The sequence below is a fragment of the Rhagoletis pomonella genome, unplaced genomic scaffold, assembly GCF_013731165.1.
Source record: "Rhagoletis pomonella isolate Grant_MI unplaced genomic scaffold, Rhpom_1.0 Rhpom_scaffold_00009, whole genome shotgun sequence".
NCBI classification, from domain to species: Eukaryota; Metazoa; Arthropoda; class Insecta; order Diptera; family Tephritidae; genus Rhagoletis; species Rhagoletis pomonella.
In genome coordinates this window covers 30,561,897-30,578,967 of record NW_023458563.1, presented here as the reverse complement: position 1 = coordinate 30,578,967, position 17,071 = coordinate 30,561,897, and the positions used below count along the sequence as shown (strand labels likewise).

General features: G+C 38.3%; 1 protein-coding gene across 3 annotated transcripts in view; it reads left to right on the top strand.

Annotated features, from left to right (window-relative positions):
- The window catches only part of LOC118745713, a 337,897-nt gene that overhangs the window by 151,629 nt on the left and 169,197 nt on the right, over positions 1-17,071 (top strand). Inside the window, exon 1 of one of the 3 annotated variants that reach the window (XM_036479329.1) lies at positions 7,685-7,814. The exons of the other annotated variants lie outside the window; for them this stretch is intronic. Coding sequence (XP_036335222.1) covers positions 7,796-7,814 — 19 coding nt within the window. The 5' untranslated portion in view covers positions 7,685-7,795. Of the gene's footprint in view, positions 1-7,684; positions 7,815-17,071 lie in introns of those variants that run through there. 3 annotated transcript variants of the gene reach the window in all.

The window sequence follows — 17,071 nt, the reverse complement described above, 5'->3', positions numbered from 1 at the left end:
CGCAGATGCTTCTTCATAACAGTCAGCACCTCTGCAAATTCAGCTACAGCCAAAGGTATGTAAACGTGTTTTCAAATGCAAAATTAAATTTACATTCATTCAAACAAATTTGATTTCAGATTGAAAGTACATTTCTCTGCAAAAAATTTAAAATTGCTACCATGGTAACCCAAAAAGAAAACATCTTGTTACGTTTTTTGTTTACCCAGTATAGTTTCAAAACTATAGAAAATGGGGTGCAAAGCGAACTAGATCCCATATGTCGAATTTAGGACTGGTTCTGAACTATGGAAAAGGTAATGCAGCGGGGGACAATTTCCAATTCCTATGACATCGCTGTGTTAAATTCGCCAGTTGTTTGCATGCAAAAGAGATTTATCGCGAACTAGTAGTGGTTCTAAATGTACTAGAAGCGCCCCAGTTCAAAACTAGAGATTTTCCGCACAGGGTACATAGCATCAACAACAACATAGCTGCAATCAGTGTTGCCAACTTTTGATTTTCAGAAAGCACCAAAAATTGGAAAAAAGCGTTTTACCAAACTAAAAGCACCAATTTTTTTTAAATCAAAAGATGCCTTTTTCGTAACAGTTTGTATTTAACAAAACAAAAAATTAACAATATTTACAAGCGTGCATACATAAGTCAATACACAAAACGTTTTCGCTCATAACGATTGAATAGCCTCTACACATGCTATGATGACTCATGCTTACGACGTAATACCTAAGTACTATTAAAACTAGTATATCTCGAGAAAGAAAAATCGAATCGCAACAAACGAAAATAATGAAATGAGCAAAAAATTTGATGTTTTCATTATATAACCTCAAATATCCCAAAAAACCGTGTTTTTGGCAATCTGGGGGTAGGATATCTAAAAAGTCTAGTACTAGAGCAATTGTACGGCCAGATTTGGATTCAGCACCAAGAAATGATAAGTTTTACTCAGGTGGTAAAAAAATCAATATTTGTACAAACAATTAGAAAAGAAAAAAAGAAATACCTAACTTACCTGCGTACTAGCATTTTCAACGCGAATAGAATTCAACAAGGTGGGTTTGCATCGTCAGCTTTTTATCAATCATGGTTGTATTTTAGTGCATTTAAATTTGTATATTCTTGTAAATTCCGCAACCTCATGAGACACCACAGCTTATAATATTTCAAATTATTTCAGGGTTTTACTATCTCGGAGTAATATTAGTTCAAAAAAAGCACTAAAAAGGCACTAGGCACTAAGTAATTTTTTTTGGCGTTTTAATTTTCAAAAAGCACTAAATCTAGTGCTTAAAGCACCTAGTTGGCAACTATGGCTGCAATGATTCAATAATACAAGGTTCGATAAACTGACAGTTGTCTGTCTCGCACCGCTCCCTTAGCAGTGGCATCGTGTTGCTTTTTTGCAAATTTACTTGGAAAAAGTGTAGCTTTGCTGTGAAATAGAAGTATAAGCTTTGCAAATACCTAACTCACTGTTTATTCGATGTGAAAAGTTCTTTTTTAATATTGCCTGATTATAAAAAGGCATGACCATCGAAAAAGAAAATAAACCTAAGAATATCGGCGTCTTGCGCTCATTTGCAAATAGTACCACTAATCAATACTTATTTGCGTGATTTAGTTATTTGCAAATAAAAAATTAACTCAGCGTTTATACGGCAAAGTTTATCATTTTGCAAATTGTTATTTGCAAATAATACGTGCGTATAAACGTAGTAAATGCATATGAAGAACATTTAACTGATGAAAACATAAATTGTTTTTAAATTGGATGTTTACATAAATCTCATACGAGTTTTATTTTAATTTTGAGTCCCTTTGCAGTTTTTATACAGCTAAATAGCACATAAATTACGTAATTCACGTAGATATATTTATTAATATTTCGTTCAAAATTTCGTTTAAAATGCCAGATTTCCTGCAAATACATTAGAATTTACAAAAGGATTTTTACTACAAATGCCTACTTTGCGTACTTTCCTACTACCATTTTCGCAACAAGGGATTGCATTCTTCCCCTTTCTCTGTCCTTCGTAAATGCAACTTTTTGTAAGGGAGAGTCATCGCGGCTGTCAATAATTATCTAGCCTTGTAAAGGGTGATTTTTTTGAGGTTAGGATTTTCATGCATTAGTATTTGACAGATCACGTGGGATTTCAGACATGGTGTCAAAGAGAAAGATGCTCAGTATGCTTTGAAATTTCATCATGAATAGACTTACTAACGAGCAACGCTTGCAAATCATTGAATTTTATTACCAAAATCAGTGTTCGGTTCGAAATGTGTTTCGCGCTTTACGTCCGACAAATTTTGTTCAGCGATGAGGCTCATTTCTGGTTGAATGGCTTCGTAAATAAGCAAAATTGCCGCATTTGGAGTGAAGAGCAACCAGAAGCCGTTCAAGAACTGCCCATGCATCCCGAAAAATGCACTGTTTGGTGTGGTTTGTACGCTGGTGGAATCATTGGACCGTATTTTTTCAAAGATGCTGTTGGACGCAACGTTACGGTGAATGGCGATCGCTATCGTTCGATGCTAACAAACTTTTTGTTGCCAAAAATGGAAGAACTGAACTTGGTTGACATGTGGTTTCAACAAGATGGCGCTACATGCCACACAGCTCGCGATTCTATGGCCATTTTGAGGGAAAACTTCGGAGAACAATTCATCTCAAGAAATGGACCGGTAAGTTGGCCACCAAGATCATGCGATTTGACGCCTTTAGACTATTTTTTGTGGGGCTACGTCAAGTCTAAAGTCTACAGAAATAAGCCAGCAACTATTCCAGCTTTGGAAGACAACATTTCCGAAGAAATTCGGGCTATTCCGGCCGAAATGCTCGAAAAAGTTGCCCAAAATTGGACTTTCCGAATGGACCACCTAAGACGCAGCCGCGGTCAACATTTAAATGAAATTATCTTCAAAAAGTAAATGTCATGGACCAATCTAACGTTTCAAATAAAGAACCGATGAGATTTTGCAAATTTTATGCGTTTTTTTTTTAAAAAAAGTTATCAAGCTCTTAAAAAATCACCCGTTATTATTGAATCATGCATCGCTGAAGCGCTGTGCGCTTTATTTTAATTTGAGCATTGTTATGTTCCATTTATTCATTTTTGTCCCTGTTTTTGTTTCATATAGAGCAAAGCGTTGCTATGTTTGTGCGAATGTGCGAAAAAGCTCGTTTTTTTTTAAATATTTTATTTACATTATTTAATTTTAATTTCATTTGCTTCGACTTTACTGCGGCTGTGAGAATTTCCTTTACCAATTTTTTATACATTTTGCTTACAATACATTTAGCTTTAATAACAGCTGCAATCTAACCAAATAATGTACATTTGTACAGATTTGTACATTTGTACATTTTGGCAGGCGCAGAGTGGTGTTGTCTAGAAATAATAGCCCGCAGTTATAGTCAAAATAAAGTCGACTCTAAAGTTAAAAGCCACCAGATATCCCATTGAAAGTTATGTCAAAAAGCTGCTTTTAACTTTAGGAGTCGACTTTATTTTGACTATAGCTACTCGCCAATGAGTTTAGCTCAATAACCACTTTCCAAACAACACCACTCTGTAACTGTTAAAATGTACAAATCTGTACAAATGTGCCAATCTTCTGATCCCTGCTTTAGATGTTTATCTTCATAGGAAGCTGCGAAAAAGGTTAAAATTTAAAGCTAAGTGCATAGTATACATTTAGGTTTTATGTTCTTGCAAATTATTTTGAAATTTACACACACTTCTATAAGAAAAGCATACCTGCTTTCGAACGAAGTATGTATATCTAGTATTACAAGAATACACATATAGCATTCTGTGGAGGCATATGTATGTAAGTTAACAACATACAAATGTATGCATGTATATCCATACATGAGCAAACATGCCATACGGAGTTATAACCAGGGTTGCCGTTTTGGGCTTTTCCTACCAAATTGGTAGGTTTTTTTCTCGTTGGTAGGATAAATAGTAGGACGCTTAAAATTTTGGTAGGTTTATTTGCTTATAAAACAGCAAAAATCTTTGGTTTGTTGTAGTATGTCACTTTAGGTTTGTTCTACACGAGCCCGCGGGTGCCCAAAACAGCCCAGAAAGCGTTCCTCACGCTAGATAAATGGGTAATAGAGAGCGAATGCGTTCCACTTTTAGGTCATAAACGTCTTCTTCTTTGTGCATGAAATAGCCCAGACTTTTTTTCGGGCACAAATGTGCACAAGGGCAATTTCAAATAAAAGCTGTTGTTGTTTAAATCCGAAAGCAAATTTTATAAAACACAAACGTGGAAAATACCACAGAATTTTCAGAAAATGTAGTTATTTGGTAATTTTATTAGCCATATAAGATAAATACACGTAAATCGGAGGATCTCAACGGTTTTAACCGCAACTTGAAGAAATTAATGGCAAACCCGCAGCGCGCACATTTTTCCCAGACCGGCGGCTCCTAGAGCCGGGCATTTGGCAAGCCTAACCGTGCGATTTTTCACGCGATTTACTCCGAAGGCTCTATTAGAACTATAAACTATGCGGATTTTTTCCCCTTCGCAATTTATTCGAAATTTTGAGGGCGTAGAACGGATGTGAGATTCGTGTTCAACGGGTCGAATTACATGTCGGTACGTGGGTCCGGTTAAAAGCTTCTTCTTGTTATTTGGCGCTGTAACCGCCTAAGAGATTTTGGCCGAGTTCAGCAAAGCACGCCAGTCGTTTCCCTTCTGTGCCAACTGACGCCAATTGGAATCGCCAAGTGAAGCCAAGTCCTTCTCTACCTGATCTTTCCATCGCAGTGGGGGCCTCCCTGTTCCTCTGCTACCACCAGCGGGTTCCGAGTTTAATACTTTCAGAGCTGGAGCGTCGGTGTCCATTCATACAGCTCATAGTTCCATCGTCTGCGGTACTCGCCGTCGCCAACGCGTAAAGGCCCGTAAATCTTCCGCAAAATCTTTCTCTCAAACACCCCAAGAGCCGCCTCATCGGATGTTGTCATTATCCATGCTTCTGCGCCATATACCAGCACGGGAATGATGAGTGACTTATTGAGCGTGGTTTTCGTACGTCGAAAGAGGACTTTACTCCTGAATTGCCTACTCAGTCCAAAGTAGCACTTGTTGGCAAGTGTGATTCTGCGTTGGATTCCCATGCTGACATTATTATCGGTGTTAATGCTGGTTCCCAAGTAAACGAAATTATCTACTTTCTCGAAATTATAACTGTCAACAGTCACGTGGGTGTCAAGGCGCGAATGTGCTGACTGTTTGTTTGATGACAGGAGATACTTCGTCTTGTCCTCGTTTACCACCAGCCCCATTCGCTTTGCTTCCTTATCCAACTTGGAAAAGGCAGAACAGACTTCGCGGATTTTGATACCGATGATATCGATGTCATCGGCATAAGCCAGCAATTGTACGCCCTTGTAAAGTATTGTGCCTGAGCGGTTCAGTTCTGCAGCTCTTATTATCTTCTCCAATATCAGATTAAAGAAGTCACATGAAAGGGAGTCGCCCTGTCTGAAACCCCGTTTAGTGGCGAACGGCTTGGAGAGGTCTTTTCCAATTCTGACGGAGCTGGTGGTATTGCTCAACGTCATTTAACACAGCCGTTTGAGTTTTGAGGGGATACCAAATTCAGACATAGCGGCGTATAGGCAACTCCTTTTAGTGCTGTCTAAAGCGGCTTTGAAGTCGACAAATAGGTGGTGAGTGTCGATCCTTTTCTCGCGGGTTTTTTCTAAGATTTGGCGTATTGTGAATACCTGGTCTATGGTGGATTTTCCAGGTCTAAAGCCACACTGATAAGGCCCAATAATTTCATTGACGGTGGGTTTCAGTCTTTCACACAATACGCTCGATAAGACCTTGTAATCTATGCTTAGAAGGCTGATCCCGCGGTAGTTGGCGCGAATGGCGGGGTCACCTTTCTTGTGGATTGGGCAGAGCACACCTAAATTCCAGTCGTCGGGCATGCGTTCATCTGGTCATATTCTGACCAAGAGTTGATGCATGCACCTTATCAACTCCTCGCTACCGTGTTTGAATAGCTCAGCTGGCAGGCTCTCAGCTCCAGCAGCTTTGTTGTTTTTCAGCCGCGTTATTGCTATTCGTACCTCGTCATAATCAGGCGGTGGAACGTCGACTCCGTCATCATCGACTGCGGGCTCGGGTTCTTCTTCTCCATAACTTTCCGTGCTGCTACCATTCGGTAAGGCGGAGAAGTGTTCCCTCCATAATTTAAGTACGCTCTGAGCATCGGTTACTAGGTCTCCATTGTTGAGCCTACAGGAGTACGCCCTGGTCTTGAAACCTTCCGTAAGTCGCCTAACTCTTTGGTAAAATTTTCGGGCATTCTTCCTGTCGGCCAGCATTTCAAGCTCTTCGCACTCAAGTATTTTGGCCTCTCTCTTATTATTGCGGCAAATACGTCTCGCTTCCCCTCTCAGATCCCTATAGCGGTCCCACATAGCGCGCGTTGCGCCCGATCGCAGCGTGGTCCTGTAGGCGGCATCTTTTTTCTCTGCAGCTTCCGGACACTCCTCATCGTACCAGTTGTTCTTTCGGGCTCGCTGAAATCCGACTACTTCTTCGGCGGGGGTACTTAATGAGCGGGAAATGTGGTTCCACTGCCACACATTTCACTGGTTAAAAGCACGCACCAAATTTTTATGTGTGCTATGTATATACTATCTATTATTCTGATCTTTTTGTTTACCTGGAACCCCTATTTTAGGTATAAAAACAGCAAACAAATGTATTTATTGCCGTCAAACGCCGTTTTCTTAAATGGTAGGAAATAAGCCATTTTGCTGGGTTTTTCAACCCCCTCTAGGTAGGAAAGAAAGTTTTTCAGTGGTAACCCTGGTTATAACGCGCGGTACCATACCGCAGCTGCTTGAGCAAGCCTTTGTAATGAAAACAGCTCCTATAAAGATTTTATTTTGTTGCTTTACATAGAAAAGTACTTTAAATGTAAACTGAACTATTTTAACCCGTTGTTAAATATATGGATGTCAACAGCATATCATTATCGTCGAGTTCGACATTATGCATATAACATGTGATCGGTAAAGCAGTTGTTGTATTTAACCGGACCTTCTACCTCCGAGTTGTATTAGACCACTCCGGTACGTTAATTATAGACAATTATTTTCCGTTTACTTTTACCATCCCATGGCACACGACTATGCAGCATTATCCACATCGCCTTAACAGTATTCAGAAGAAACACATCGTACTCAGGGCTGTCAACTTGGTTCAAACCGTGCCATTTTTGGCCGTATTTTACTTCTAATGGCACTTAGTTTTTCAATTTGGCACAAAGTGCCAAAGTGGCCCTTTTGAAAAATAATAATATTCCAATACATTTTTGTGAAATCCTTACGTGTACATCTTTTTGTCAACTAAAATTTTCTAATTTCTATAGTGTTTCAATTGGTTTATATTACTTTGCATTGGACTTTTGTTTTAGTAATGTGTTTGTAATTTTATTGCTAAATGAGAAGAACTAGTAAGAATTACACCTTTTTTGGCACTTTTATTTTTTTATTTGGCACATTTTGGCACTTTTCTATCCCCAATATGGTACTTCATAGCTAAGTATAGTCGGCAGCCCTGATCGCATTAACTGAAATTTTTTCGCTTGCGGGGTAGTAGAAGTACCTACGTATGTACACTTTTAAGATGCATGTATGTGAATTATGCGAGGATTTTATTGTATATCTGTATTTCACTAACTCCCTGTGTGAGGAAACCAAACAAAGTAATTCTTAACGAAGTGCCTAAAACTTAACAGTTTGGAATGTTAAACACTGTTGAAGGTAATTTCCGGTATTTCTCTTACTAGCGCTTGAAACTATACTTATTATTTACTACCGCCGGCGGCTTTAACAAATTTATAGCGAGTTTAGGTTCTTTGGCAAATTACGTTCTGTTAGTCATAAATTTTACTACGCCAGTAAAAAAAATTATATGTGCAATACTTCAACTACACCTTTTCAAGTTCGTATTGAGAAAATGTAAAATTATATTGAGAAAAAGTAAATTGAAATGAGATTGCGTTAATTGAAATTGAGCAGTGTAAGTTAAAATTGAATTGGGAATTTATAACTTGATATTGAGAAATGTAAATTCATAATGAGAATGTGAAAATTCAAAATAAGAAACAGTAAATTCAAAATGAGAAAAAAGTAGATTCAAAATAAGATAATATAAATTTGAAATGAGGTCTTGTGGGGTACTGAAAATCAAATTTTATTAAAAACAACATTTATCAATGTAAGTAAACAAAGATGCGACCAAGGAACATTACACCCCAAAATGCAAGTGCTTCTGTATGAAAATTAGTTGAGTGCGGTACAGCCCTTGTGAAATCTCCCTCAATTATTGTTATTTTCGCGTTATCTATAACTGTTTCCAAATACTGTAATCTCTGTTCGCAAAGTCCGGAGGGATGAACATTTGACACAGGCAGGTTCGCTTTTACTTCCATTTTAACTTTAGCCCAAATGTTCTCTATTGGATTTAACATTGGCATTGTCGCAAACTATTACCAAAGCCCGCACATTATTCCCCATGTTTTGCCAACGCTCAATGAGTTTTGAGCTTGAAAAACCAATATTTACTACACCTTTTCCAAGAGTACTTCAGAAAGCATTAAATGTACTTCAGAATAGACAGTTGTACTTCAGAAACAGTAATACTTCAAAATAATAAATTGTACTTCAGAAAATGTAAAATGTACCTTCAGGATAGTCAGTTGTACTTCAGAACCATTAAAAGGATTTCAGAAACTATAAAATGTTCTTAAGATTAGTCAATTGTACTTCAGAAACCGTAAAAAGTATTTCAGATAGTCAAAAGTACTTCGGAAACCATCAAATGTACTTCAGGATAGTCCATTTTACTTCAGAAACCATGAAATGTACTTCACAAACCGTAAAATGTACTTCAGAAGACGAAAATTCGTACGCATTGTAATTATTTCAATAGTATATATACGGTGACCATCCGTCCTGTATTATACGGGACAGTCCTCTTTTTTGACCCATTGTCCTGTTAGTTTACTTATTTTATACGTGACGCCAAATGTTCTGTATTTCTTTTAATGCCCTGTACTTGTCCCGTTTACAGTATTTCCATGCCTTGAACCAGTTTTAAGTTATTATTTTCTAATTTGAATGCCTGTGATTCGAATTCAGGCATACATACAGTGACCAAAACAGGAATTAGGACCCGACATTTTAGTAACTTTTGGCTATATTTCCTTGGTTTATTTAATGTTTATTATTTATTTTACCATATAATACAATTTTTCAACTTTATGTAAAAACTATAAAAATTAGTTCTGCAAGGTTTCACTAAAATTTCAATCTTTATATTTAGAATCTTTCGAAAAAAAATTTTGGTTTGCATTTTTGTAATTTATTAAAATTGCGTATTATAAAGTGCAAGTGCGAGTGGAAAGTGCTGTTTTAAAAAATGGTCGAACGAAAAAAAAATTCCAAAAATTAATGGTAAGCCTTAGCGACTTAAAATTGCACTTTATTATACTAAAATGTAACAAATTTTACGGGGTAAAAATCTCGAGAAAATTATCCTACAGATTTGTTATGTTACTATAAGGATACCATTTCAGGGCTAATACATCTAGGATCATTGAAAAAGATCTGTAGCTGTTGTGGAACAAATTTGAACAATTATTTTTGTCCCGTATTCGGCTCTCATAAATATGGTCACCGTAAGTATATATTATAGTGATTTTAAATATATTTACTTTTTAATATATTTTCAAATTACAAGTACATTAGTTTTTTCGCAATGCATATATATTTAAGAATGAAACAATTAATTTATTAATTCAGTTTAAAATTATGTTCCAACCGGAATGTCGTATAAAGATAGTGCATCTGGATAAAACGTGGCCAACGACCAACAACTACCGCTTTTCCTTCGTCGTTGAACATACATTATGTATTACATAAATGCTTGCTCGGTAAAATTCGGACTATGAACAAATATATAGCCTTCAGCTTTATGCTAATATGGCAAAAAAAAAAACGTATGTTAAGACAAATATTGGCATTCCAGCTACATTTGGTCCGGGCGTTGTCGAGCAAAAGCTCTCGTACTTGGAGCGACTTATTGACGAGGCAAAAGCGACAGTTGTTGGTGGCGATTGTGGCAGATCCATTCAACATTCTACCACTTTTTACCCAGATGCACTATCTTTATTCGATATGCCAGCTGGTACATAATTTAAAACTGCATTAATAAATTAATTGTTTCATTCCTAAATATATAGACATTGCGAAAAAAACTAATGTACTTGTAATTTGAAACTGTATTAAAAAGTTAATAAGGGTATTCATCAAACCTTATAAATGCATTATAAACCGTATAAACTTATAATTGTGTAAACCTTATAAATAAACTGTCAAAATTTGTATGGAAACTCGTTTACGCATTTCTGATAAATTTTTCCAGCGATTTCACTGAATAAACTTGATAAACTGCAGCCAATGCAACTCTGTCGCAACTCTAGCTATGTTATCTTGGGCAATAATCGGGAACCGCATAAAAATTTTGCACGCAAATTCAACAAAAACGATATGATCCTGATAGAGATCTGGTTCAATTATTGCCCGTTCTGTTTGTTTTGTTTCACTGATAATTTAGCCGCACAGTTTGATAGCAGTGACAAATGAATTCATACACAAACAGATATTCTGTCATTGTTTCTTTAAAATTGCTTCAAATAAATCGCCTTTATGTTATATGTGCATTTATTTAAATAGATATTATCACGTAAATATAATTTTTTCCCATTTGATGAGTTAGTTTCTAGAATTTCTTTATCCTCGTGCTAGTAATATAAAGTTAGTGATACTGACCTCGATAACCAAAGAAAACATGACTATTGTCGCAAGTGTTACACTGACTACACACGACGAACATATCCGGCGGTTCACGAGCATGCTCGCCAAAAATCAAAAAATTTTGATTTTCTGCGAGCATGCTTGTCGTTTGGTAGCGTGGTGTGCGAGCATCGCATTGAAAACAAAAACAACAACCTCATTTTGTGTTGATGCTTGCAGTGTGCACATCGCGCATAAATGCGTCCAAGCCATGTGCGTTAATTGAATTTTTGATAAATGAGGCTAAATTACTATATGTATATGTATGTACATACATACAAGTAAAATATAAATAAATTTCCCTTCCATGTTTACGCTTTGAGTACAAAATCACAAACGATAGCGAGAATGTTGGCGCACATGTGCGCGGATGTGTTTGTCGTGTGTAGGCAGGGTAAACGAAAAGAGAGTGTGGGTCGTTCATGTAACATAGTGCGTAAACTTATAAGATTATCTGCTTGATAAAGTTATCGGTTTAGATGAATACCACTAATATATTTAAAATCACTATAATATATAAGTCATCGAGCTCACATCCGTGAGCCCGAAAAAGTTAAAGTTGTCCTTCCTAAAATAAAAGACAATAATTAGTTTTGTACAAGTGTATTTACCATTTGCTCCCGCTGTCCAAAATGGAATGAATACAACATATTTCTTAATACTATGACTTACTGTCTAACCGGCTGAATTAACTGCTGACGCTGCGCTTCCCATAGATTCAATTATGCTAACGTATGTTCGATTATTTTTGCATGCGAGTTCAATTACCCGCACTAGTTATGCGCGTGTTTGGGGAAGTGCGGCGTCAGCACATTCACACAGGTATGTGTGTTAGCCCCCGTATTAACTACCCCCCCCCCCCCTTTAAACATCTGCGTCCCGCTGATGAGGTAGTTCCTGACGTAGTTCTTTGAAGTGGGCGTTTGGCTGATCTTGTTTGATTGAGCGATTTAGCTTGGGAAAGGAGATAGTTGTAGTAATCTTCCTCCAAATTACGTAGCATATTGATGCAAGGATCGTCAAAGCAACGGTGTCGATAATCAGCGAAAAGTGAAAGGGTTCGCCCAATTTTCGTAGGTGTCGGATGTTTGTTACGCTAAGCTCGTGGATGTAGTCCAAATTCAGCTTCAGGCCATTACTCGTCATGTTTGTTAATGCAGGTGGCAAAGCCTGTACCATCCTTGTCGACCTGCTGGTAAACGTTTGGTTTCCCACTACGATGGTTTCGTTGTTGAGCAAAACGACATATGTTCCATTCAGGACGTTTTCGTAGTTTTTTCCCTGGATTTTACCCCAAAAGTTCGTTAGGAATAGTGATGTCTCGTCCATCATTTCTATGATTATGCTGCTGGATGGTTCGAAGTGACATTTCGCATTTCCGCCTTTTAACAATCTCGCTATGCATCCGTCTTCGGGTAGTCTAGCCAACGATTTGGGTGCGCAAATTGAGTAATTGCCAATGGACGGGCAATCATTTTTAATACCGAACGTTTCGTCCTGATTTATCAACATTTTCTCATAGTCGAGTACCACGTGTCCATTTATAATAGCAGCTCATGTCATTAAGAGTCGATAGCTGTCCGGCTTCACCTTTGGCATGGAAAGAACATACAGAAGAAGTGTTCCGTTCGAGTATACGGATGCCGATACGTGTTTTATAGCCTCGATTGAGTTTTGGTATGGTAAGGACTCTTCTCCGAGTATAAGTCTATGAATTTCCTCTCGATCAAGCAGGTTCGTGTTCACGATGCCCGTTTTTGCCATTTGGCACGCTTGCACCACCTCTGATGCTTGTTCTTTAAGGATGAGAACCTTACTTAGGTCCAGAAGTTAAAGGTTTTCTTCTTTAACACTCTTGCTGATTGCATTAATGTGAACCATCATTTGATTTGCTTTCTCAATTGCTTCACGGGCTCCGTTAAAGAGCTTGTCATTGCCGCGATATTGGTGGTTGTTGTTGGTCACCACCTCGTTTAGGCTTCGAAGGATATAGTCCCAATCCGCAGCAGGCGGAGAGCCAGCTATCCATTTCCATGCCGAACCGATCCATTCAATAGAACGTGTCTTTCTCAATTTGGTCATCTGAAGTTCTTCAAGACGTAGCTTAGTCTGGTTCAGGTGGAATTGTAAAACTGTCCTCACTGCTTCGTTTTCGATCTCATACCGTTTTGTCTCTCTTAGTTTTTCCAACGCTATGTTAAAGTAGTTAAGGTCAATCACGTGGACGAGACTAAAGTGTTCATTCAAGATCCAGCCATGCCCATGATCAATAGTCACCAGAGGGGAGTCGTAGCTGTATATGTTGAGGCCGAAAACGCCGGATATGAAGAGTAAACTGTCTTTCGATAATTTTATGAGAAAGAAAAAAAATTTGAATTATTGTGTCCTTTTTAGATATCCACACCGCAAGTTTTATGAATTTTACATTTCTTGTACCTTACTTCGGGGACGGTGAGAAAAAACTGTGCTTTGCCTGAGATTAGTCTAGGTTCTTTCCAAATAATTTTCTCTTAAATAGCCGTTAGTATGTGTTTTTCTTATCCGGTACCTGTTAGTGCTTTTGTTTAAACATTCTTTACTTAATTAATTGTTAGTGTTTCGCTTATCCGTTAAGTATTAGTATTCTGTTTTTTTTTGTTTTAATTTTTTATGTTTTTCCATTATACTATACTATTATACTATCTGTAGAGACCTGTAACGATGTCAGTGTGAATGTGAGAAACGACGATACTGGGGTAGCGAGTAGTTGTCAGTTCAGTTGTATACGGCGTGTGAGGTTGTCAAGTGGAATCTGAACGATCGCAAATAAATACACTTTTCCTGTGCAGTAGCATAATTATTATCTTATTATTTAATACCGAAAAGTAGAGCAAAGGGTAAGTTATTACAGTGGCGACGAGGATGGGATGGAGAGATGCCGAAAGTTAAAGTGAATGGCTTTGGAAAATTTCTTCTGCTAAGCACAGGTTGCGAGCACAAAGATGGCGGCCATTTTTCTTTGCAAACTTTCGGTGAAACTCGTAGAAAAGGAAAAATCCACTCGTTGTAGACGGAGTAACGAGTACATCCATGTTTCGTTTCAGATTAATTGGAAGTGACACATTAAATTGTGTTACCATTCAGAGTGTGCGTGAGCGAGTACGCTAGTGACTGCAAAAGTCTTACGAAATATTACAAGTACGGGCAAGTGCATTCAATTGTCACATGTACGAAAACTGTGAAGAATTCAGTATTGGGAAAATTATTTATACGTAGCGAGTGCGCGAGCGACTAAAAAAGTCTTGCAAAACAAATTACACCACCGAGAGGCGCATTAAATTGGCATATGTGAACAATTCAGGGCTGTTGGAAATATTTATGTAAATATCGAGGCAGCACATTTGATTGTGCAAATAAGTATGTATACACATATTTCAAATGTATAGAGCCATATAAACGTATACATGAAAGCGTAAGTAACTCATTTTGATTTCAGATTAAATAGCGAAGAAGTCAACAATTGTAGAACCGGGGGTGGCGAATTAAATTTTGCAAACGGGAACATAGAAATACGCTGAGGGTGACTAATTAAATTTTGACAACAACATCAGGCGTAATATCGGCATATACATTAAAAGCGCATACGCCAAAAACAAGTAATCCATCGAGATGGAAATCCGTCCATTCTTGTGCGAAAGTATTGACAAGGCACTCATAAGGTCAGAATGGGAAAAGTGGTTCCGATCATTTTCCCTATATCTTCAAGCCGAAGATATAAGTGATGCAGTAAAGATGAAAAATAAATTGTTGCACTTGGGCGGCCCACAGCTGCAAGAAGTAGCATTCAATATTCCCGGTGCTTTAGTCGAACAGAGCGAAGGCGTAAAGCCTTTTGACGTATTAGTAGCCAAACTCAATGAGTACTTCTCGCCGAAACGAAACTCCACTTTCGAGAGACATCTATTCAGAAATTTATCACCTATCGAGGGTGAAAACTTTAACAAATATTTGTTACGTCTCCGACATCAAGTGTCAAAGTGCGAGTTTGGCAACACGACAGAGGAAATAAATGAAATTTACATTAAAGACAAAATCATAGACTCCTGGGCCCCAGTCGAGCTAAAGAAAAAACTATTGGAGAAAGAGCAAAGTTTAAGTGAGATAGTGGACACCTGCCAAATCTATGAGCAGATTGCTAAACAATCCGTGTCAATGTTTCCCAAATCGGCAGAGGAGGCAGTAAATCGCGTTTATACGAAATCGCACAGCGCAAAACATGAAAATGATGAGTGTGGAAGATGTGGCAAAAAGGGGCATCGTAGTAACGACTCGAAATGCCGGCGAAGTTAGCGAAGTGCAATAAGTGTGGGTTAATGGGACATTTTGCCAGGAAATGCAAAACCAAGAAACGTAAAATTACTGGCAACGAACAAAGCTCGCCGAAGAAAAGACGATCAGAAACATACAAGGTGCGAAATGTTGAAATGGACGAAGAAGAGGAATAAGTAAATTGCTTCAGAATTTTCAACAACTCATCTATGGACGAAAAACTGCTATGTGGTATCGGAGGCTGCACAATACCGATGATAATAGATTCGGGCACACGCCTGAATTTGCTGAGCGAAAACGACTGGGAAACGTTACGAGAAAATGCGGCAGTTTTATGGAACGAGAGAGAAAATTCATTAGCCCAATTCAAAGCCTATGCATCAGATAATGTTCTAAACGTGCTTCAAGTATTTGAAGCGCCGATTACAGTGAGTAAGAAGTCAGAGAAAATAGCAACTTTTTATGTTATCAAGAACGGGTGCCAATCATTACTGGGACGTGACACAGCTATGCAGCTTGGAGTTTTAAAACTGGGTTTAGGTGTAAATCGTGTAGAGGTTGGGCAACCGTTTCCAAAGATGAAGGGGGTCCAAATAAAACTATCAATAGACCCTACAGTCAAACCTGTACAACAACCAATGCGTCGCGTACCTATTGCATTAGAGAAACAGGTGGGAGATAAGATTGACCAAATGCTTGCTTTAGACATCATCGAGCCGGTCTCGGGGCCCTCCTCGTGGATATCGCCGATAGTCATAGTGCATAAAGAAGGTGGAGAAATGAGGTTGTGCATTGACATGCGGCGGGCAAATCAAGCCGTACGGCGGGAAAACTATCCCCTTCCCACTTTTGACACTTTCATGACCAAGTTACAAGGCGCAAAGTTTTTTTTCACGAATCGACCTTAAATGGGCATACCATCAACTTGAGCTGGATGAACCTAGCCGCTATATAACTACTTTTATTTCGCACAAGGGTCTATTCAGGTATAAGAGGTTAATGTTCGGAATAAATTCAGCTCCCGAAATCTTCCAACGGGTAATAGAAAAACTGCTATGTTCCTGTAATAATGCTTTTAATTATATAGACGATATTATCGTATTTGGTAAAACTGAACAAGAACATGACGAAGCTGTAAAAAGGGTAATCGACGTTTTTAAAAATAACAATTTGCTGATGAACGAAAAGAAGTGCATTTGGAAGATACGAAAGTTAAAATTTTTGGGCCATCTACTTTCTGACGAAGGTATAGCACCTGACCCCGACAAGGTTGGAACAATCAAGGACTTCCGAGCTCCACAGTCAAAAGAAGAGGTGCGGAGTTTTCTGGGACTAGTGACATATGTGGGCAAGTTCATTCCGGACCTCGCCGATACAACAGACCCATTGAGAAATTTAATAAAATTAAACTGCAAATTCAATTGGGGGCAGAGCGAACAGAAATCGTTTGACAAGTTGAAACAGGCCCTATCGAACATACCTAATCTTGCTTATTTTAACCCTCAGAAGAGAACGCGTGTCATAGCTGATGCAAGCCCAGTAGCTCTAGGGGCGGTACTTCTGCAAATTGATGATCAGGATGAGGCACAAATTATATCGTTCGCGAGTAAAAGCTTGTCGGACACGGAAAAGAGGTACTCGCAGACCGAGAAAGAGAGCCTAGCACTAGTATGGGCCGTGGAGCGATATTACTACTATCTGATGGGTCTGGAGTTCGAGTTGGTTACCGACCATAAACCCCTTGAAACCATTTTCAAACCCACGTCAAAACCTCCTGCCAGAATAGAGAGATGGCTCCTCAGGTTGCAACCTTTTAAATTTAAAGTGATATATAAAGCCGGAAAAGAAAATAT